Source organism: Balearica regulorum, chromosome 1, assembly GCF_011004875.1.
Source record: "Balearica regulorum gibbericeps isolate bBalReg1 chromosome 1, bBalReg1.pri, whole genome shotgun sequence".
NCBI classification, from domain to species: Eukaryota; Metazoa; Chordata; class Aves; order Gruiformes; family Gruidae; genus Balearica; species Balearica regulorum.
The window spans coordinates 116,467,919-116,490,440 of NC_046184.1; the positions used below are offsets into that span (position 1 = coordinate 116,467,919).

At 36.7% G+C, this 22,522-nt stretch overlaps 1 protein-coding gene across 8 annotated transcripts in view; it reads left to right on the plus strand.

Moving 5' to 3' along the window:
* The window catches only part of ITSN1 (intersectin 1), a 145,605-nt gene that overhangs the window by 84,733 nt on the left and 38,350 nt on the right, over positions 1–22,522 (plus strand). For all 8 annotated transcript variants that reach the window (XM_075771243.1, XM_075771268.1, XM_075771300.1 and 5 more), the window contains 6 exons: positions 6,441–6,685; positions 8,331–8,490; positions 9,370–9,575; positions 10,295–10,377; positions 12,553–12,719; positions 19,426–19,471. In XM_075771243.1, the coding sequence (XP_075627358.1) occupies positions 6,441–6,685; positions 8,331–8,490; positions 9,370–9,575; positions 10,295–10,377; positions 12,553–12,719; positions 19,426–19,471 (907 nt within the window). The remainder of the gene's footprint in view (positions 1–6,440; positions 6,686–8,330; positions 8,491–9,369; positions 9,576–10,294; positions 10,378–12,552; positions 12,720–19,425; positions 19,472–22,522) is intronic.

Sequence of the window (22,522 nt, forward strand, 5' to 3'; positions counted from 1 at the left end):
TGTCCTCCAAGGTACCTAGGGAATAAAGTCACTGTTATTTTCTGTTGAGAGAGTGGCTATTATGTGTGGAATCAAATACTGGCTTTGGTAAATAAAGTATGTTTCTGATAAGAAATTTACTTTTTTATAAGAATAGTACAAGAGCAGTGTAAAATTTTTAATTTGGAAAATTGCCTTTATTAAGAGAATGTTATGTCCAGTGTAGTACTATGTGAAACAATTATGGTAAATTACAAGATGGCTGCACTTCTGTCATGATCACATAAATATTAACATAGTCTTTGTATGATGATGATACTTCTTCAGTAATACTGGAAATTTTTTATACAACTCTTTTGGTGGCAGTTTTCGACATAATGTTCTAGCATAATTGTAACTTGGAATTGTTTGTATGATAATTTACTCTGGTTTTGTTTTTTTAATCTACTTAACTCTTTTTTGAGATACTATTAAATTTATCTTAAAGAGGATATACAGTAGATAAAATGTCATTTCTAAAAAATGGAAACTTCAAAACCTAAAAATTTTGGTTGCAGGTGTGTTGATACAGAATAATTTCCTTTCTTTTTTCTAAGTAGATAATGAAATACAGGAATATGGTCAGCCTCTAACTGTTGCGTTAAACTCTAAAGCAATATTCTGCTTTTGTCTCTAATTATCTCTAAAATTATAGTTCTGTTATTAATGACTGCAGTTATTAAATGTGTATATTAATAAATTGCTAGTATGATCTTAACATGCATATGTCTATTCATAATGAAAATTCCTAGTGCAACTATTAAATGATACCTCGTTCATTGTGGGAAAGTATATTCATTATAGTGTTCTACCCCTACAAGATAGATTTTAAGACCTATCGTGTTTTGGCACAGTTTAGTAAGAATGGATTTTGGAAAAAATACACTTGGTAGCCTCTCATATGTTGTAATGATAACTATTTTTTTAAAAGCATATATTCTGGGGAGATGAGCCTTCATCTCTCAGCCTTTTTTGGTTTGGTGGTTTTTTAGTTTTTTTTTTTAATTGATTCAGCCGTGTCACACTGAAGTGTTTGTGACATTAGAATCTGCTTTTGGAAAATAAAAGGTGAATCCTGGATTAGTAGTACTACTGAATGACTCAGGAAGAGGCCTGCCTGTTATTCAGAACAACAATGCAATGTGTTGTTAATCTGCATCAAGAAATAGTATCGGTCAGTCAGCTGTTAAATGAGACAGGATACAGGTACATGGGTCTCCTTCGGCTATTGAAAAATGCTGGATTGTCTTGCTTTCTTGGGAAATAGGTTATAGCCTAGGCATATAATTAAACTTTTTTTTTCCTTGAGGAAGTGTGATCACTATTTGGTAGAGTTGCAGGGAAATAACATTTTTGCCAAAGATATATGATTTTAAGGAGCACTTCAAACATTTTAAATAGAGACTATGAGGTAATCTGAGTCTTCCTATATGTTACTTTTGGACTTTAACTTACTCTACAAAAGTAGAGTTAAGTACTCTCAATCTTCTTTATTTAACTTACTTTTGACAATAATTAAACTTGATGACTGATTCTTGTGGGATTTATCTCCTGCTCTGTAGTAATTACTTAAATGAGCTACTCTTAGAAAAGTTAATATAACTAAGAGACTTTTGTGAAATGTGTTATAATTCTGCCTTGCTTTAAATCATTGCTTTCCTGATGGAGGTTAAAAGGGAATGGGTAAGTGTGCTATATGACTGTTAGGAAGTCTATGCAATTTATTCATTTTCATAAATACAGATTTTGTTACCATGTAGTTTACTTGTTTTTGAATTCACCTAGGGTAAAATTAACGAACTAGCTCACATTGTCAAAAGTAATTTAAGTGCAATGGACCAGAACTTACTTTTGATAATGGGCATTTGGACTCCTAAACTCTTCTCTGTCCTTAAATGTTTGTTGTGTCCTGTGCTTCTGAAAGCTTCGAGTTGGTTATGTTTTTATCATTTACAAGCTTACATGTTAAAGTGTGTCTAATTTATGACATAAATGCAACTCTGTAGTTAAGCTGACCTATATAGTTAGGAGTTTAGTGTGTGCAACAAACTAAGGATTGCTTAGAATAACTGTGTTCTAACACAGGCAAATTTAGCACTTCACTATTTTAGCACTGTAAGTGGCTTTGTGCGTGCGGGCTTGTGCAATCATGTTCTGTAATCCTATAGCTGCACAGAAGATTCCACCCAAACGGTAACTGCCGTGAGCAAAGAATCCAGCTGAAGCCCAAATCCATTAACTGCGCACACAGGAACCAGGCCTAAATCCTGGATGTAATTAGGACTGCAGAATTCATTATGTCAGAATGACGTGTGGCTTTAATAGATGTATAGCTTGTAAATAGTTTTTACAACAGTGTAATGCACTTTTACACTGTGCATGAATCTTGAGACCTGTCTTGGTGGAAATGAAGGAGAAGGATGAGGGGTTATTCTGAAAGGAAAAGTATTTGGAAACTTGAGGAGGACTTTCTTCTGCCTGACTTTCCAAAACACGTTAGTTATCTGTAGCACTGATGTATCTTATGTAATGGTTTAGAGAATGTGTGGGGCGTGGGCTGTATTTTTTTTAATTCTTCCACTTTTTAATTACAGGATTATTATATTTTCTCTTAACTTGGATTTCTGCTTTCTCTGCTTCTTACTTTTCTATGTACTTTAAATTTCTTTCACTGTAAGCTAGATTGATTTATAATCCTAACTATAACTTAACCAAGCTTTCATCTGGCAACAAATACTCTGAGCCAAGAAAGCCATCCCTCTTTCAGGACTCTATCTGTTCAAGAAGTTTCTGTTATGTGTATGAATATATGTATACAATGTATGGAATTCTTTTCTTTCGATAGCTCTCTTACAAAGCAAATCCTGCTGGCGTTTTCTGCTGTTAGGCTCCAGCTTGAGTAAATGTATGGATTCTGTTGTTGCTGATAATATTTTATATAATACAGCTTATTTAAATAAACTTAAGCATAATTCAGTGGAATACAGACGAATTATTGAATTACTGAACTGTAGTGGTTCTGATAGCAGGAGAACATAAGTTAAACAAGAAGTTCATAAAGAAGCTTCCATGGAAAGTCTAAAACAAATTCATAATGATAGTTTCTCATCAGTTTTGTTAGTTATTGATTGTGAGAGTTAGAATGAATGTTCTTTTCTATTAGACACATAGACAGCCTTGTTGTGTTAGATGCTGTGTGTGTGTAATCAGCACATGACCTCTGGCCTGCAGGGCTTATATTCAGTGTTATAACAGAAATTCCAGTAGTCTCAAATATCTAGATCAAAAGCCTACGACTGGAATAGAATTAAAATGGTCATTTAATGGATAGGTAGTTGAACAAGGCAGATGATGGTACTCTGTTTAGCTTTTTGTGAGAGTATTAAGGTTTGGCTTTGTATGTAGAGAGAATATCTACCGTAAAACAGGGCTTCTCTTTTTGTATGCATGCACTGGTAGTGGTGATAAACAAGCCAGGTCAAAGTGGAGTAGGCCACTGCAAAGCCAGCCCTTCTGTTGGCAGAGATACTAACTGGACCTATTGCTTTTGCTGCTAAGAGTTGTGTTGCTGGTACTCCTGTCACTTGTGTTCAGTCACTGGAAATAAGTAGTTATAAGGCATGGCGGTGAAGTACAGTTGAATAAATAAAAATTAAACCCACGCACACTATAATTCACTGTTCAGGTGTACATTTAAAGTCTAGTTGTATTTTGGAAAAAAATAATCTGGGATAGTTTGTTGTAGGGACTTGGGGATGGTGGGTGTGAAAATATAAGGAAATTAGAACAAATTAATTTTAAAAAGGCTCAAATTTATTTAGGGTTCCAGTACTGTACTATAAAAAAAGATGCAGTTTATATTTTACACTAATACCTGAGAAACTAGATTTTCTATGAATTACAGAGTTAAAATTATTCTTCAAAGTGCCTTTTCATGAGTATACATAGAAACTTAATTGGATTAAATATGCATAAATTTGACTATCCTAATAGGCTGTTTTATGAAATATTTTAACTTAAAGCTGTCTTCTAAAGAGACATTAAATGAATTGTTTTTAAAACCCTTTGGTGGGTTTTTTTTCTCTGCTTGTACAAAATATTTCTTTCTGAAAAATCGCAGTACTTTCTGTATGACTGCGATTCATTTCAAAGATGCCCTTTTCAGAACATCACCATAACAGATTTTTGGCTTTCAATCCTGATTCTTTTGTACATTAGTGATTCTAGTTACTACTTGACCAACTGAATGAATAGAAACGATGCGACTATTATTACTGTTTAGATATTCAACTTGGTGTCAGGTGCTCATAGTCCATTTCTCCCTCTCTTCCAAGATTCACCCTCTGCTGTGACCTTCCATCACTCATACTGCTGCTTTAACAATCCCATTCAGTGCTGCAGTGGAAATTTTGCTCTGCACTGCAGTAAAACCACGTTGAACTGGTCAAGCATGTAGTCCATTTATTTCTGGCTTTGCTTTGAGTTAATAGGGACTGAGACAGCAGGTGGACCCAACAAAAAGCAGAAATAATGGATTGGTTAGCACCAGAAGAGGGGTGTGGGATACAAATTGCAATAGGAGGCAGTCAAAGAGCAAATAACTGGCCTACGGCAAAGCAATCTATTAGCAGCTCAGATGAGTAGTCCAGGCAGTATCAGAGGCAGAAGCTTTGCTGCTTAGGTTTCAGTCACTTCTATGCGAAAGAATGGTCCCACCTTTAGTTTAGAGTGACTAGTTTGCACTGTTGCCACAAATAATTTTTTTGGCACTACTTTTTTTCTCCAAACAAGCAGCTGATCAGGTTATATTTTGTTAAAATCTATAGTGTGACTTCATAGGTGTGTTTCCAACTGTAGAAGTATCTAGCTTGAGACACTACTATATGTTATTTTTGTGTAATGTCATATACTGAAAGCTCCTTTGACTGAAGAGGATACTGTTTGTTATTCCTTAGCTCATGAAGCTCTTATCATCAAACCCCTCATGTTGATAATGGATTTTTAGGAAATAGTGTCAGGCGATTTAGAAGCACAAATTTAAGCATCTCTGACTGCCGTACTGTTATCTGCCACTGTCAGCTCTTGAGTTACGCGGTTGTTTGAACTCTTACGTATATTGAAATACTGATTGCTAATGGCCTAAACAGATGAGAGAAATTCTTGCCAAAGAACAGCCACTGTTTTGGAGTTGGTCATCTGACTTTTCATTAGTGGGGAATCTGCAGCTATAAACAGCAGATCGTTGTACAAAGTAGGTGTTATTTAGGTATCCAAGGTGTAAACCCTATTCATATGTAACGATTTGCTTGAAAGCTGAGATTCTTTTGACCTATCAAAGCAATTAGGTAGCCAGAACACCAAATTTACCAAAATTATTACCAAATACAATTACTGCCTTTTTTTTTTTTTTCTAAAAAGTTTCTGTAACTGACATTGCCTTGGAGGTATTTAGCCACCATATTGATTCACCAGGGGTAGCCATAGTGAATTACTTTTCTTCTGCGATTCTTGCTGAATGTGGTTAGCTGCAGCTCACAGAATTTAAACTGATCACTTTTGTTGAAATAGCAGACTAAGACAGTAGTCTGTCAGTAGAGCTTGGAGAACAAATGTGCGAAATGTTTAAGAAAAGTTACCAGGAAAGTGTGAAATTTGCAAAGTCGTAGCTTAACAAGATTATAATAATAAGTAGGAATTAAAATACAGCTGCAAAAATAGCCCTGTTTTATCCAGTACTTTATGGCTTGGCAAAGATATCAGAGTGAGGGGAAAGAACAGAGACCTGCAAATTTACGTGTGAAAACCTACCATGGAACTGTTTTGTATAAATACTTTGGCAAATCTGTGGATTTGTTTTGAATTGTTCGATGGATGTTGGTTTTAATATGCTGTGTGTTTTTTTGTTGTATTTTCTGCAAGAGAAAATCTAGAAAAACTTCTTAAAAGCTGCATTTTGTGTTAGTTAAACCAGAAATGTCAATATTTACAGGATTTCTCTAGAACTCGCTTCTCCCAGGTCTCCTGTACTACAACAGACTTTCAAGCAACTGTTTAAAAACTGATGCTTGGCTTATGTATTAGGACTGAAATAAAATTTTCCTACCTCATTACCAAGAAATCTTTTCGATTTTTGGCTTGGGGGAAAAAAAAGAAAAAAACAAATTGCAAAGCAGTATTGCATTGCAAAATGTTCCCTTATCTATTAATATGCCATAGAAGGAATAGCTGTCAACATAATCCTCCAAAGGTAAATTAAATAACGATGACAAACTTCTACCTAGGTGGAACTTGTATTTGTAATGAAAGTGTCCTGTCTCTGTAACTATAGAAAGTTAATTACTGTGGATGAGGTCGATTGTTTTAAGTAAAAAAATCCATTTGTAGGTTATGTTTCTTAACTTTCCAACTTAATGCATCTACAGGTGGATGAAAGCCAGACTGGAGAACCAGGGTGGCTTGGTGGAGAATTGAAGGGGAAAACTGGATGGTTCCCTGCAAACTATGCAGAGAAAATACCTGAAAATGAAGTTCCAGCTTCTGTAAAGCCAGCAGTTGAGGCAGCTGCTGCACCAAAAGTTTCTGTGCATGAAACCACTACATCGCTAGGAACTCCTGCTTCTACAGAGTGTACTACAACTACCAATAACTGGGCAGACTTCAGTTCAACGTATGTTTGGGTAGTGATTATCAGCTGAAATGTGGTAGAGTCCTTGTTAATTGATTTGACTGTGGTGGCAGTTAACGCAGAGTATCAAGATTGCAAAATAAAAGTAGCTTGTTTGAAGTAAAATATTTTTCTGTAGTAAATGGTTAAAATCGCAGCCCTGTGGAACTTCAACTGTGCTCCCATCATATCTGCATGAGCAATGCAGAAGGACACACCACAAATAGGAGACATTCTTAAGGATGGTAACATGGTGGAAATCCCAAGGTCTTCACTTTCCTTCTCTTAAATTAGTTGACACCAATCCTCATTGAAGGTTTCCAACTTGGATTATGCAAAATATGATCATGACAGAGTTCACATGAAAAGATGATTTATTAATTCCTTATCACAAGATTAATAAGACTGATGTAAGTAGAACATGTGCCCTTCCTTAGATGTATTGTTAACTCAATGCTCTGTGCAGTTTTGTCAACCCTAAAATGGGGTTGGGTAAGTAACTGTGTTATCTTTTGATCATGTAATACAGATTTACAAATTAAAATATAAATATCTTAGTGCAATATTACAGTACCTAATATGTTCTATTTCAAAATTTTCATCAAATAGCTCACAGTAACTTTTCCAGTTATTTAAACTTTTTCTGTTTTGCTACAAACAGTGATTTTTCTGAGGGAGGAGGGTAAGACTAAATCTTGAGCTTCCTGGAGATGGTTGGCACATACTGGATTTTATTGTTTGGACTAAATCATACTTTGGACAAAGCTGTTTCTACCTTATATGGATAATGCATGCTTTTATGCTTTTCATAAAAATTAATATTCAAGTTCAATACAAAATGAGTCCCAGAGCATTTATACTAATAATACTGTCCTTGACATGCTATAGGGGTTAGGGATGGTTGTAACCTTTAGTAACTATTAAAATCTAGGTGGACAATTGATTACTCCAACTAATAGCACAAGCAACAGGCAAAGGAAACTTAGGTTTAAGATAGATGCTTTGTTTACACTCCTAGAGTTCAGGGGATTTTGTTCAAGTGGGTATTTCGAGGCAGAGATGTGGATTATGAGATTTAGTAGGCATCTTAAAGGACAAGAGATAACATAAAAAGGATAAGAGATTGCATACAACTCTAAAGAGCTGAAAGAAGTCAGCAGGAAAGAATTTTAAGCAAAAGGAAAAAGGCAAGGATTTGAATGAGAAGCAGCAAAGTGATGCATAGGAGAAAGGGATATGAGAGACCAGTGATGTGCAGGTGTGCAGATTTCAAACCAGTTTTGAAAAGAATGATATTTTTTTGTTATTATTAAGGTACCTCTTTCCACTGTGCATAATATAGACTGCACTATTTGAACTTCTGTTGTATTGGGGCACAGCTATGAAGTAAAACTAAATTACAGGAACAGCTGGTCTTAAGTAGCAAGGACAAGCAACTGTATTTAGAGATTGCCTTTTTAAGATAAATTTATTGTTAGTCTATGTTTGATTGCACTACTTCCACCTGAGAGTTATGATGCTTGTGGAATATTCAGTTAGAAGAAATTGACCTAGAATGTAGAAATTCTTCTTCTGCACAATCTTCCTGCATGAATGTTTTTATTCAGATGAAAACAGTAGAAATTTTGTCATTCCCTTTTTTTAATAGATGGCCAACAAACACTAGTGAGAAAGCAGAGACTGATAACTGGGATGCCTGGGCAGCTCAGCCATCTTTGACTGTTCCCAGTGCAGGACAGCTGCGGCAGCGATCAGCCTTCACTCCTGCCACTGTTACAGGATCATCTCCTTCTCCTGTCTTGGGTCAGGTGAGCACCTATATTAATTAAAGCTGTTCTGACCCAGCACAAATGTTTGGAAAGCAAAGTATGAACATTGACCATGCATTAAAACAGTCCCCTGAGACGGGTAAGCTATTTCAGTTTGAAGTGATGGACAGGTAGTGTACATCCATTTGCAAAATCTGTGGCAGAATTTAATGCGAAGCAGTTTCTGTTCTGCTACTCTGTGTCGGCTTTTTTAGGCTTTGGTGATCTAGTCTTAATGTTTTGGCAGAATGCCAGTCCTGGGTCACTTCTTGGGGTTATCCTGAGTCACATGACAATAACCTTCACTCCGAAGTGCATTATGTAGGAATAGCAATGGTAAAGCTTCACATCAGATGAATTCCGTCCATCTGTTAAGGCATTTCCTTTTCCACAACTGAACAGCATACTGTTCTTGTAAACTAATATGTGCTTATGTGCTGAAAAATGCTAGTATCTTAGAGGAAAAAAAAAAAAAAGTTGGAATGTACAATGAATAACTTGCAGCAAAGCATCATTTTCTATAAAGTTTACTTTAAGTCCTACCAAAATAGCTTCATGAAAGTTTATTAGAAGTATATCTTAATTGTAAAACTTGTTAAGCAAAACCTCTGATAATCTTGCATTGTATTGATTATGTTTTAACAGATAGAAATGTAGGGGGACTGTAAACATTTCTGGTATTACTTTGTAAGTTTAATTGACTTAGTTTGCTTTATACAGTTTAGGGAGAGTCTGTGTATTTTCTTGTTATATAAGAAGCATAAGAGTGTAATTCCTTAATCAACTTTCTTTATGAGAGGTGGTGCATGACTGACTTCTTTCTCTCTCTTTTTTTCTTTCTTTTTTTTTTTTTTTTTTTTTTTTTTTAAATTGCAATAGGGTGAAAAAGTTGAGGGGCTTCAAGCACAGGCTTTGTATCCTTGGAGAGCGAAAAAAGACAACCACCTTAATTTCAACAAAAACGATATCATCACAGTTTTGGAGCAGCAAGACATGTGGTGGTTTGGAGAGGTTCAAGGACAAAAGGGGTGGTTTCCTAAATCATATGTGAAACTTATTTCAGGCCCCATTAGGAAGTCAACGAGGTATTTTATTTGCTTTTACCGTACTTTACTTTTATACTGTAATAGTTAAATAAATATAAAAGTTTGCATACTTGAATTTCGAAGTGTAGAATCTACTCTGTAAAAGTGTTTTGGGATGTTTTTTGGGGTTTTTTGTGGAGTTTTTTTATATGACTTTCTTGTGGGGGTTTTGACTTCCAACCCTGGAAATTCATGTGAGGAATAAGAAAATTGACCTCAGTTCTCCTTGGGTCACCACCCACAAAAGATCCAAAGCTTAATTAATGGTCTTGATTTTGTGACTTGCAACTAAAAAATTAGTGTATTGGATTTTATGAGTTACAGCTGTGTAAGTCATGGCTTATCTTTCCCCAAAATCAAAGGTATACTTCAAAACTTAATCACCTATTGTTATTCTTGGAGGATAAAACAATCAAAATCTGGTTCTGTGTAATGTGAAGGCAACATTAACATTAGTAATACAAATGAGAGTGATTTTAGATGGGTTTTTTTGCTGAGGGAGAAGAGGAGGTGCAGAAACTTGTGTATTTTAAGACAGATGATACCTAAACATAACCATGACTGGCCTTTGTACTTAAAAAACTTTATTTTGCACATTTACTGCCTTTTCTTTTAAAATTTAGGGAATTGCTTATAGATGCATATGCATTTTTTTAGTTTTTAAATATAATAATTTTTCTGAAGAGATTTAATTTCTTAACCATTATTTTCTTCTAAAGCATGGATTCTGGTTCCTCAGAAAGTCCCGCTAGTCTGAAAAGAGTAGCATCACCAGCAACAAAAGCAACTATGTCAGGTGAAGGTAAGCATTTCAAACTGAATGTCATTAACAGTATTTTACTATGTAATTAAATAGACTAAGTTTACTTATTACCAGAAGCAAGCTTAGAATCAGATCTTAGTGTTTTAAGATCGAGCCTGTTAAAATTGAAGTGCAAATCAATTTGCCTCTAGCATGAGTTTAAATTATTATGGTAAGAATTTATATATGTTGTGTATATAGAAGAAATAATTTCACATGCCATTAAAATATCTTCTGTAGTTTGTACTGTTTCTTGTATAAATATGTTGGTAACAATTCCTGATCTGGAATGGATTTTTGCCAAAGAAGGCCAAATAAGCACACGCCTACTTCATGATGTCAGAAATTATTAACAAATGTCTCAATTTCACCCAAAGCTCATTTCCAATGTTTCATTAAAGTTCTTTCATTAAGAAATTACAGTCAGTTATAGAACGTTGTGATCCTTATGGGCAAGGCTACCCCTCATTTTGAAAGATGGAGCCTGGAGCACAGACAGATAATTGTCAGGCCTCTGAAGGGTTTTAAAAGATGCATTCCTGGTCGGTACCACCCTTCAGCTGGTGGTTAATGTCTCCACACACAAGAGCTGTGTTAATGGGCTGTGTGGGCACTTTTAATCCACTTCACTGCAGAGTCAGCTAGGTTAATTTAAATTGCAGTCAGAGTAAATCAATGAATCTAAATATAGGTTATAAATGAACATTTGTATATAATCTCTACAGCACACCTTACGGTTTTTAACTACGATTCTACATACAACTTTAAGAGTCTCATTGGTTACTGATGTATTTAATTTGCCACTGGCCTGAACACTACAGAAATTAAAAGGAGGGGATGGTAAAGATCCATGTAACGAGGAAAGTAAGATAATCAGTTATTTCAAAATACAACTATTCTTGCTCACTATATACTTGAAGAAAAGCAATTGTAGAAATGCTAAGTCTTTTTTTGTAAAATATGGAATATCTCAGGTTATATGTCTGTATTAAAAAAGAACACAACTTTTTCATAAAACATTTCAAAAAAAGCTGTATTTTTAAGAAATAACAAAGCATGGGTTTAGCATCTTCTATTACATTTAAAGGATTTAAGAAAAATTTCATATGTATAGCATACATTATGATTTTTAAACTCTGTCTTCATGTGTATGTGCATACACACAGATGTGCATTCTTCAGCTGCAGTTGTTAGACAAACCATGTCTTAGCTTTCATTAAGGATAGTAATTGTGGTTTGAATTCTTGCTGAACTTCCCTGAGCTAAGCATTTTGGTCAGATTTCATGTTCAAGCAGATAGAACAATTGCCAGCTGCAGTGGAATACTTGAACGCTTTTGTTGCATATGCATGAAAGTCTTCCTGAAATATTGTGAACTGCTCTTAGGTTGGGAGCTGGTCCTAGAAGCAGAGGATGTAATCTTCAGAAATCTGTTTTGTGCCCATATAAAGTGTGATAATGCTCAGTTAAATAAGAAATAAGAATGTATCAAGTTCTACAGAAAATGTGACCGAATTGTCTGAAAATCTTCTTTGTAATCATTTATGTAAAAATTTTTTGTGTAGTTGCATTGCGTTTCTCAACATCAGTCTACTTTAGTGTTTTTGCACTTGAATACTAAGTAGTTGACTGTGTTTTAACAAAACAGAACACATTCAGGCTTTGTCTTAACATTTCCCAGCCATCTGTTGCGAAAGATGCAATGAGATGTGGGCCCTTCATGCAAAGCTTCAAGTAATGAAAGAATTCATTGTATACGAGAGCCAAACAGCATATGTAAAACGAAGACTGTATCTACAGATATTTGGATACTGAAACTTTCCATGCCCAAGACTGAAAATTCTAATCATCAGTGTAAAAGAGAAACCATTTGGAAACATGTTTTCAGAGTAGTTTCTGATATAAATTAATAATGTATGTACATTTAAATTACACTAGCAAATTATTTTACAAAAAAAAATAATCCCCAGAAGCAGCCTTTAGATAGATTGTATTTAGTCCTGATAGACACCATTTTATGCATTAAATATTGAGGTTTCTATGAATAGTAATTAATAAATTTGTCTTCTGTCTAGCTCGTAGATAGACTACGTTATATTAGTTAGGTTCTGCAGATGGTAATTGAGCAGTTTATCAAGTGTTTTCCCATGTTCTCTATTTGTTTCCCTCTTACAGAGTACATTGCTATGTATACTTATGAGAGTTCTGAACAAGGAGACCTAACTTTTCAACAAGGTGATATGATTCTTGTGACAAAGAAAGATGGCGACTGGTGGACAGGAACCCTGGGTGATAAATCAGGAGTTTTCCCATCTAATTATGTGAGACTCAAAGATTCCGAGGTAGAGGCATATTGAAATGTTATAAAATTGAGCTGGGGGAGGTATGTTTTATTTGGTGGTGTAGTGATAGTTGCAACCCAGTGGATCATGGGAGAAGGAAAAATATTTTGCAGTTTTACTGAATGTGAGATTGGAAAGGGAAAACAATTATAGTTGCACTTTACAACATAATGTTGTAAATAACTTTGTGGATCACGTATTAAAATGAATCTTGCATATGTTAATAGAATAGCTGACGACTTTGTTCCCCAGGTAAGTTTTTAATCACTGAGTTGTATCTCACTACCATTATTTTTACAAAAAGATAGAGTAATATTTCAGTCTATTATCTTTTTTTTTTTCTTCCCTACTGTCACTTTCTTCCAATCAAGGGTAACAAATTTCACAACAAAACTTAGCAAACTACCATATTTATTTGAAAGTTCTTGACTGAATTATAGAAGTTCTGTTTCATCTGATTTTTATTCTGGAATAATCTAATAGAACGTGTCCGTATTACATTATTTTTCTTTCTTTTTAGGCAATCTAAAGAAAGACGTTTTCTCGTTTATATTCATCATCTGTTTGAGAGGATAATTCATCTACTAGTAGGAATTAGCTTGGAGTCATAGTTGAATACAGTACTAATCTCTTGATGAGAAAGAGTTCTTGTTTATGTCCCTCAGAGTAATAGGGATTTTAAAAATAAATAAGTAAAAATTACTGGATTTTTAGAAATCTGGGTGGTGAGGCTTTTTATCCACAAGTCTTGAATTCTATGCATATGTGACACAATTTAATGAAAGATTGTGCCTGCAATATAGAGCTTGAGCAAAGTCACTCCTTAAAATTATTTCTGTTGGTGGAAAAGCCAAAGAATAAAACCTGCAGTGAAATATGTAGCTGTAGAAAGCCTTTATATAATGAATTTCTAGATAGAAGAGAAATTTCAATAACATCCTCTGAGACAGGATTAAAAAAAATTGTAGTTAATGATATTTAGTATTGCAGTCCTTGGGAGAAATAGTATTGTGCTATTGCTTTCAGAAACATTTTAGAAACTCTTCTCATTTATTTTTTGCATCATGTAACAATTTTCTTCAATCCCTAGCACTACTAGTTTGAGAACTAATCAGTCTTATACTGGAGAAGTTCCGCCTCACTTTTGATTAGTTGTTCCATTGTGTTGTGAAGTACATTTTTCTGTGCACATTAAGACTGTGGTTTTATAGAATAGTATCATGGAATCATTTAGGTTGGAAAAGACCTTTAAGATCATCAAGTCCAACCGTTAACCTAGCACTGCCAAGTCCACCACTAAACCTCCAGGACTGGTGACTCAACCACTTCCCTGGGCAGCCTGTTCCAGTGCTTGATAACCCTTGCGGTGATGAAATTTTTCATAATATCCAATCTAAACCTCCCCTGGTGCAACTTGAGGCCATTTCCTCTTGTCGTATCGCTTGTTACTTGGGAGAAGAGACCAACACCCACCTGGCTACAACCTCCTTTCAGGTAGCTGTAGAGAGCGACAAGGTCTCCCCTCAGCCTCCTTTTCTCCAGACTAAACACCCCCAGTTCCCTCAGCCGCTCCTTATAAGACTTGTGCTCTAGACCCTTCTCCAGCTTCGTTGCCCTTCTTTGGACACACTCCAGCACCTTGATGTCTTTCTTGTAGTGAGAGGGCCAAAACTTGAGCACAGTATTCAAGGTGCAGCCTCACCAGTGCTGAGTACGAAGGGACTTCCCTGGTCCTGCTGGCCACACTGTTTCTGAGACAAAATGATTGTATGTAACCCATTCTAAGTGAGCACAGGTACAGTCATACCTGCCACTGTCTTTCATCTGACATGTTAATAAGCAGGACAGTAAGCAGAGCAGAAAACTAGTCTAGCAGAAGTAATACATATGTCTAAGATGGTACTCTGAAGCAGCTCTGCTGCTGTTGGAAAAATGTCAGTACCAGAATTTGTACAGGAGGAGAATAGTGAAGGAGGCAAGATTGCCTCAGCATCAGCTTAGATTAGCTTGAGCTGGTTTTGAACTGTATCTTTAGTTGGCTTTTGTGTTAAATACTTCATTTTAGAAGCAAAACATCATACCTTACATTTAGTATATGGTTTTGGATATGCCTGTGCTCATTCCTACCTTTCAGTTGCATCAAATCTAGTGACTATGGAGCAGCAGATAAAGTTAGATCAGATCCCAGACTAGGAGAGGAGTACTTTAATGGTTCAGTTAGTGGAAGCATTGTAGCTGTAGCACTATGGAGCCCCTCACAGCAGGTGGCTTGCCTTTTTGACAATTAGAGTAAATTTTGTAGTGTAGTAAGTTGTGGTGTTAGGCAGGATGTAGATTTGCCCTGACAACAGAGCTCAGTGAGAGTCTGGACAAGAGATTCTGAACACTTTGTCCCCAAGTCTAGCAGCTTGATTCTCCTCTGAGCAGTGCAACATCCCTTCAGTTGTGGCAGTGGAGGTGTTTGCGGATCTGTATCAGGGGATTTACCTGGTTAAGAAAAGCACTGCTTTTTGCAGTCCAAGATGTGGATTATCGTTCAGCCCTACCAGTAATTCTTCACATACATCAAAAGATGGTGGCTTGCCCCACAGAGGTATCGAAACAAGTGTACAGATAATTCCCTAACCTGTGGAGTATCTTGTGGTCGTGAAACTGTGCCCTACGTCTATTTATATTACCTGTAAGTTTGTGTTGTAGTTGATGAGTGGGAACTTACACTGTCAGCCTCTAAAACTCTGTGAGGCCTGTTTTGTAGGTTGATAGTTGCTAATTAGTTACTTAACCTCAGCTACATTCTTGTTAGTTAATGTTAAGTTTCCTTTGAACTTTCGTGAAGGAACTGGTTTTGTTTCTCCGTAAGATATTCTCAACAGATTTTAGTCTCAAAACCTGGGAATATATATTCAGATGTGCAGAGCTGCCTTTTGTGTTCCTTAAGGACTGAATGCTTGTCCTGTCTGGTGAGAGACAGGCACACATATTGGCAAATCTTTGTAGAAAACTCAGGAATAGACATTTAATACTGAAAACTATTTTTATTAGAGAGGTCAATTTGATGTTTCTCTGATCTCAACTTGTCTGGGGTTGAAACAGCTAAGTGCAGTTCATCAAAAAGTGCTCCAACTGCCCTTTTTGCTGGTAAAAATCAAATCTTCAGATAAAATCTTGATGAGTGAGGGAGGAAAAAGCACAGAGCTCATGGAGATCTTGATATCCAGGATGCTTATTTTCATAAAGTGATTCATATACCCTGCAGGACATGTTTCTTGTTCCAAGTGGATAATTGCCATTACACATACGGTGTTTTGCTATTCAGCTCGTTCACAGAGCCAGTTTTTACAAAGGATTTCACAATAGTGGCTGTCAACTTTCAGATGTGCCGCTGTGCTTGAACAGCTGGCTGATTGTGGAAAATGTTACTGAAAGAGTAAATTAATTGAATGTGTTCTGCACTATTGACTTAGGCCTGAAGAAAAAGTAAGGCAATGCTGGTCTTCCAGCAGCAAGCATAGAGTTTGCAGAAATGGTTGTAAGCCTCAAAATATCAATGGTTTATACATCAGAAGAAAATTTTTTGAATCTGTTCTTCTGTACCTAGTCCCAGGCTACCCATTCATCTCAAGTTGCTAAATTAAACTTCCTGTCCCTTAAAGTTTCAACTTATTAACAGATTGAAAGTCTTTGTTCTTCAAATAAATGCTGACAGTGGTTCATGGTCCAGTCTCAGAGTTTTCATTAGATTGAGGTAGATGAATACAGATCTGTAACAGGTTTTTATTCTACCCTGCCTTTCTTGAAACTAGTGATAATTACCTCTGCATAAGGTATTGAGCTCATATGGTCGACTTGGAAACACAAAAAATTTAGACACCTCTAGTTATGAAACTTTGCATAAATGTTCTGAAAAAAAAATCTGGATTCTAAGGGTCTTAAGTGTACAACACAATTGGCAAGTCTAGTGCTGTGTCTTATTAAATTAACAAATCAAGTCTTGCTCTACCGTTTCAAGAGACTTTATCACTTGTCACAAAATATCCTCAAATGCGGTTAGTGCCTCAAGTGTGCAAAAGGGAAATAGGATGGGGTATGTCCTATCCACTGTGTTTTTTCTCAACAGCAAGAATGGAAAATACTTCTCCATCTACTGAATGGCCCAGAAGTTGGGTCCATCTTAAATGCATTATTTATTAATTTAGTTATTTATTGAAGTACCGTGGGACATCTCTATGTATTTCTTCTGCTTTTTTACCAAGGATCAGAGAATCCCCAAACAGAACTCAGGCTCAGTCTGGTCAAGGTGATTTTGAAGCTTCTCTCTTAAAATAATCTCCAGATGTTTAGCAGTTAACTGTAAAGATACAGCGTTACAGCTGGTTTTATCTGTACATATGCTCCTAATCTGGCAACATGGATGTTGACCAAGTGATATTTTGAAGGACTGTGTTCTCTGAAGGTCCAAACACTTGTTCTTTATTGAGGAGGGAGGAGGGTATATCTCTGCCAGAAACACTTTCCAAAGCAGAATTAATTCCTGATATTACCATATCGGTGCCTGTTGTCACCTTTGATTCTACACCTTTTAATCTTCCCTACTTGGCACCATCAATGGACTTGCAGTCATTTTGTCTGGTCCATCTTCTCCTTTTCCCCAGACCTAAACTTAGTCTTTGTATCTCATCTCTGCATGATGCTTTCCTATTTCACTTTTTTTGTTGATATAGGTCACAGTGGTTGTAGAGAAAGGTGGAGAACTGAGGAGAAAGAAAGGAACATAGGGAAGAAAGGAAGATTTGCTGGCCTTGTAGAAAGTAAATATAGTCAGCCTTTTACAATGACAAGAAAGTACCACTGAGACAATGGTTATCCAAGTATCATTTAACTTAAAGAATCCACTTTCCACAATCCTTCCGAAAATTGACGTTGCAAAATGTCAAGGAGAAGCATAATATACTAGATGTATATAAGGTGCTTTGGTGCCAAATTAAAAAAAAAAAAAAAGAAAGAAAAAAAGAAAATTCTTCCCATCCCCACTCTTGCCTTCCAATCCTAGTTACAGCTTGCAAGGTAGGCAATGCCAGCTCTTCTGGGTCTTCTGCTGTTACTAGATGTTGGCGAGACTAATACAGTGTTGGGAGGTGCTATAGTTCAGTCTGAAAGATGTTCAAAACGTGGATGTCTTAGAGCAGCTATGTAATCTTCAAGACAGATTGAAGATCTATCTAATAATCTGTTTTATAAAGGCGCTCAAAACCAATACATGTTTTTTAAATGGCTCTGTTCTCTCAGTCATTTAACTAGTTTTGTAGTTGCTCCTTATATTAGTTTCTGCCAGAATCCCCAAGTTTTCAAAGAATCAAGTTAATATGAATTGAGGATGAAACTGTTCTTTTCCATAGAGGAATTCAGATTCTGTGAAAACTTTCAGGTCATTTGATGTAGGCTCCAAGTTTGTAAGGAGGATCCTAAAGGAGAAGTTGAGGGGACTTGAGAAGACGTGTTGTGAGCCTTGCTTGAAGGCAAGAGGATATTTATGATTATTCAACATTTCTGAGCAAAGTACAGTTTAGATTTGTTATGTTGCTGTTATCCATATCAAACCTTTTTATTGCAGAAGATAAGACTGGCAATGTACTGGGAAGAAACTGAAGTAATTATTTAGTGTACAGGGGGAAGCTGGCCTAGACTGGGATGGTGACTAAAAGGGTTGGAAGATGACTGAGGAAGGGGGGCATGCAAGGGGCAGAGTTGAGACCACACACTGTTTTGAATACTCTAATTGCATGTATATCAGTAGACCTGTGAGTGCATTAAAATAAACATAACTCTTCCCAACTAACCAGTGGCCTCAAGGGAAAAGATTTTTTTTTTCCCCAGGAAGAGAACTTTGAGTTTGTAAATTATGAAAGCTTTTTATGTTAAATTTCATCTTTCAGTATCGCTGTTTTCCTGTACATAACTGAACTGATTTGACTGCTTGCTGGATTTCTTGTGGCTGTTCAAAGGCTTTTCTTGCAAATCTCTTGGCCTGAATGATGATGATGATGTTCATCCCTCTTACCTCAGATAGGTTCAGAAGAAATAGCTACAGATAGATAGCACCTTGCTATTCAGTGTCCTGTGCTCTCACTTGGGCACAAAAATGGTGATGAGGCTTTTACTACTGCAACGCACACCACCTACAAAGTTCAGATGACTTGTCTTGAAGATGCAGTGACTACACTGGCTATGCTAATGTGCTATATGCGAAATTTTAGAATGTAATATGGACAATATTGAAATAATTATGTCCAGTTAGTTTTTTAGGCATATTTGCAATCTAACTATTTGTAGAGTTGAAAACTACTATTGTTGTTTTGACTTAACTTGGCAGAATTCACATTCTGTAGATATGCAGATTTACAATTCAAGTGCTATGTAATTTGGAATTACATTACTATTTGCAGTCCATGAAAGGAAGAAAAGATCAGGAAAGAAGTCTACACATTTATGTAGTTAGTTATCCAGTTCCATACACTGCTTGGTATTTATTCCTATATATTAATTGCCATCTAAAATATTAAGCATTTCTGTAAGAATAGAATCTTCCCGTGAGTGTTTTTTACTTACATCCTTGTTTAATGTGTTAAGGTGAAGCATAGTAAATCATTTTCATACACTGGAGAAATAAATATGAGTGCTAAACTTATATCTTACTTTCTGTTTCAAGGCTTCTGGAGCATCTGGAAAAACAGGAAGCTTAGGGAAGAAACCTGGTGAGTCATATATTGTGACAGCACCTTTTTTCTGTTCTTAAGTACTTCAGTTCAATTGCAACAAAATGTCTTCCATGAAAATAAACTGTTTGCTCTTGGTCATTTTGTAGTAATTTGCACTGATGAAAACTGTTGTCTATAATAAAATAATGCCTAATCTGTCAATCATCCTATCTAGCACGTATCAATCACTAAATAGCATGTAGCTCAAGCATAAAAATCCGCTTGCTCAAAAATGAATGTAAACTTCCTGATAGATTGGTGAACAGAACATTGGAAGCCTGCAAAAAGCCCAAGTTTGCCAGTGCCTCTGAAAAAGGAAGTACTCATTCTTACCCTGTGGTTTTACAGTATTTTGCCCAGAATGCCACACAATATGGCATAGGTGGACTTCGTGAGCTCTTGTGCCTGCTTCTCATTTTCCAGACCACATACTTTGTATCCATACTATGTAGCTTATTGCCTGTCAAGCCTGGTCATATTACAGAAGTTCATGTTGTGGGTTACTTTTTGGCTAGAATGAGGTCCCCTGGCTCTTGGGGTGGTGGGGGCTGTCCTTCCAAACAGCCGTTGTATTTCCAAAGATCATTAGAAAAGTAAATTCTCTGCCACTGGCAGGCATTTGTAAACTTTCCAGAAGACAACTCTTTTTTTTCCCTCAGTGTATTTATTTTCTTTTGTACCAAAGAGGTGACTTTGCATTGAACTGAACCAAACTAAGTAGGGGGTGCACCATGCTTCCATTCTGTCTTTTTCTCTGAGGCTTTTTCAGTTGCACAGTGAGGTGGTTCAAGGATGGGATCTACCAAATCTGGCCTTATTTCCACACACACACGCATGTATATGCATATTTTGTTTTGTGAGGAGGAGGTTTTGCTTTGTCTCCCTGAACTGGTTCACTGTGTGTGTCAGAGGAGGGGGGGGGGGGGGGGAAGGGTAGATTGCAGCAGCCCCAACTTCATTTGGCTTATTCTACCTTGACATATGAGCAATGGGCTGCTCTTGTCAAATCTTACTGATGGAAAGAAGGGCTTGGACAGAAACCACTCATGCCTTTTTCTGGAAAACCTCTAGAAGTGATACCTGCTAGGAATAGTGAGAAGGTGCTGATAGGTCTGTCTGCTTTTTCCATCCATGAGAGAATGGTCGATGGCAAGACTTCAGCCTAGAGTACTAGCCTTATATTCACTAGTCTCCTAGATTCAAACTTTCAGTGAAGTAGAGACTGGGGTATGTTGACAAAAGCTGTGTTCAGAATCTTTTGGAGTTTAAGAACAGTTTGGTAACAGTTCTGCCTATTTTTCAGCAAGGAGATTCATGGATGTTTTTGCTCTAAACGAGCTGCAAGTGCTCAGCCAATATAAGTGAAATGCTAATGAATGAGGTGAAATATTCCTGTTTATTCTAGAAGCAGCAGGATGAGTGGGTGGGAGTTGGTAATAGTGTGTGTTGAAGGGCAAGGGAAAAGAAACTGCTGTCTGCAAATTTAAGCAGCAATATGAGGACAATTATATCTGTGAGAAGGCATTTCTTTCTTTTTCTAAATGTACCTGGTTTAGTAGAGACTACATTTTTTGGCCTGGACAGTGATTGAATTGGATCTCTTCTCAGTAATTCAGTACTTAAAATTAAAAAGTCCTTCCTGGAAGGAAAGCTATTTTGGGGAGTTTTTTTTAACTTTTTGCTGAGTTGTTTTCTCTAACTTTCTGCTTCTCTGACATGCAAGATCTGAATGTTAAATTTGTAATTTGTATTATAACGTATTTAACACACAGTCCACAGTAAAAATTCTTTATGCTGCTGGTTGCTGAAAGAGGATATCTGATACCTGGAACCTTGTAAATCACCTTTTTGTAGACTAAAATGAGAAATTTCTTGTTCTGAGAGAGATGCAAGGTATAAGATTTTTGCTTTTTCAGTATGATATACTGAATATTATAATTGTCATAGTAATGAAAGAGGTTTTTGCCTGATATAAAAAAAAATAAATTGATTTTGACAAACTCCCACAGTTACTTTGCTTGTGTTCATTTTGCCTACTGAATAGCCCAGGGTGGAAGAATTAATGTAATTCTGTGGAAAAACCTGCAAATGCAAGGAGCTTGCAGACTTTCTAGCAGTATAGCCATGTTTCCTGCCAAATAGCTTGCTTGCTTTGCCTTCATACAGGACAGATTGTGCTGCTGCTGGCTTTTCTCTATGTAAACCTTTCTGCTCTCCTGTCATCACCTACTATATTTTACTTAGAAATTCTTTCTCCTATCTTCTGCATTCACACTGTGTGCTAAGTTCCAGATCCAGGTTTAAAGCATCTTTCTAACAGCTACTGGCTTTGTCATCACCTCTGTGTGCCTGCCTCTCCCCTCTTTGAGGTATCATGAGGGAGGTTCTGCCGTAGTTAATTCTGCGTGTGTCATCATTTGCAGTGACCTCAGATTGCTTGTCATCTCTCTGCTTCTTCATCCTCCTTATGTTGTTCATTTACATCTTGAACGCTTCTCTGGCCATTTTTAATTTTCCAAATCATCCTTTTCTTCCAAATTTTAAGGAAACCATCTGATCATTTTCCTGGCGGTCTTCAAATCACTTTGTTGCTTCTTCCCTGCAACAAAAACCTCCCTCTGTTTCAAGAGAGTTGAGTTTGCGGTTTCCTCTGCCTACAACTGCCTTTTCAATCACTGCTCCCTTTCTCTGCCTTACCAACAGACTCCCCCTCCTTTCCCAGCCTGTGGGTGATGTGTTGTTACTGAGCTCCTTTGCTGTTTCTCTTGGCCACAGGAAGTTTGGCGCTTGTTGACAGAGAGGGCCAAGTAGGGTGGTGCCCAGCGCTCTGTTACTTTCTTAGTACAGCTGCCCAGGTGAAAGCTGGAGACCACTTCTCTGTGCTTGCTCCCTTTGGCCTCAGTCCCTTTTGTTGTTGCTGTGTTGACTGCTAGTCCACCTCACGCTCACTGTCACATTGCTTTCTGCTGCTTTCTAAAGGGACAAACTGATGGCAGGTGTGACCTTTTTCTGCTTAGTCTTCCAGTGCCAGTTTTTTAGGATCAACTA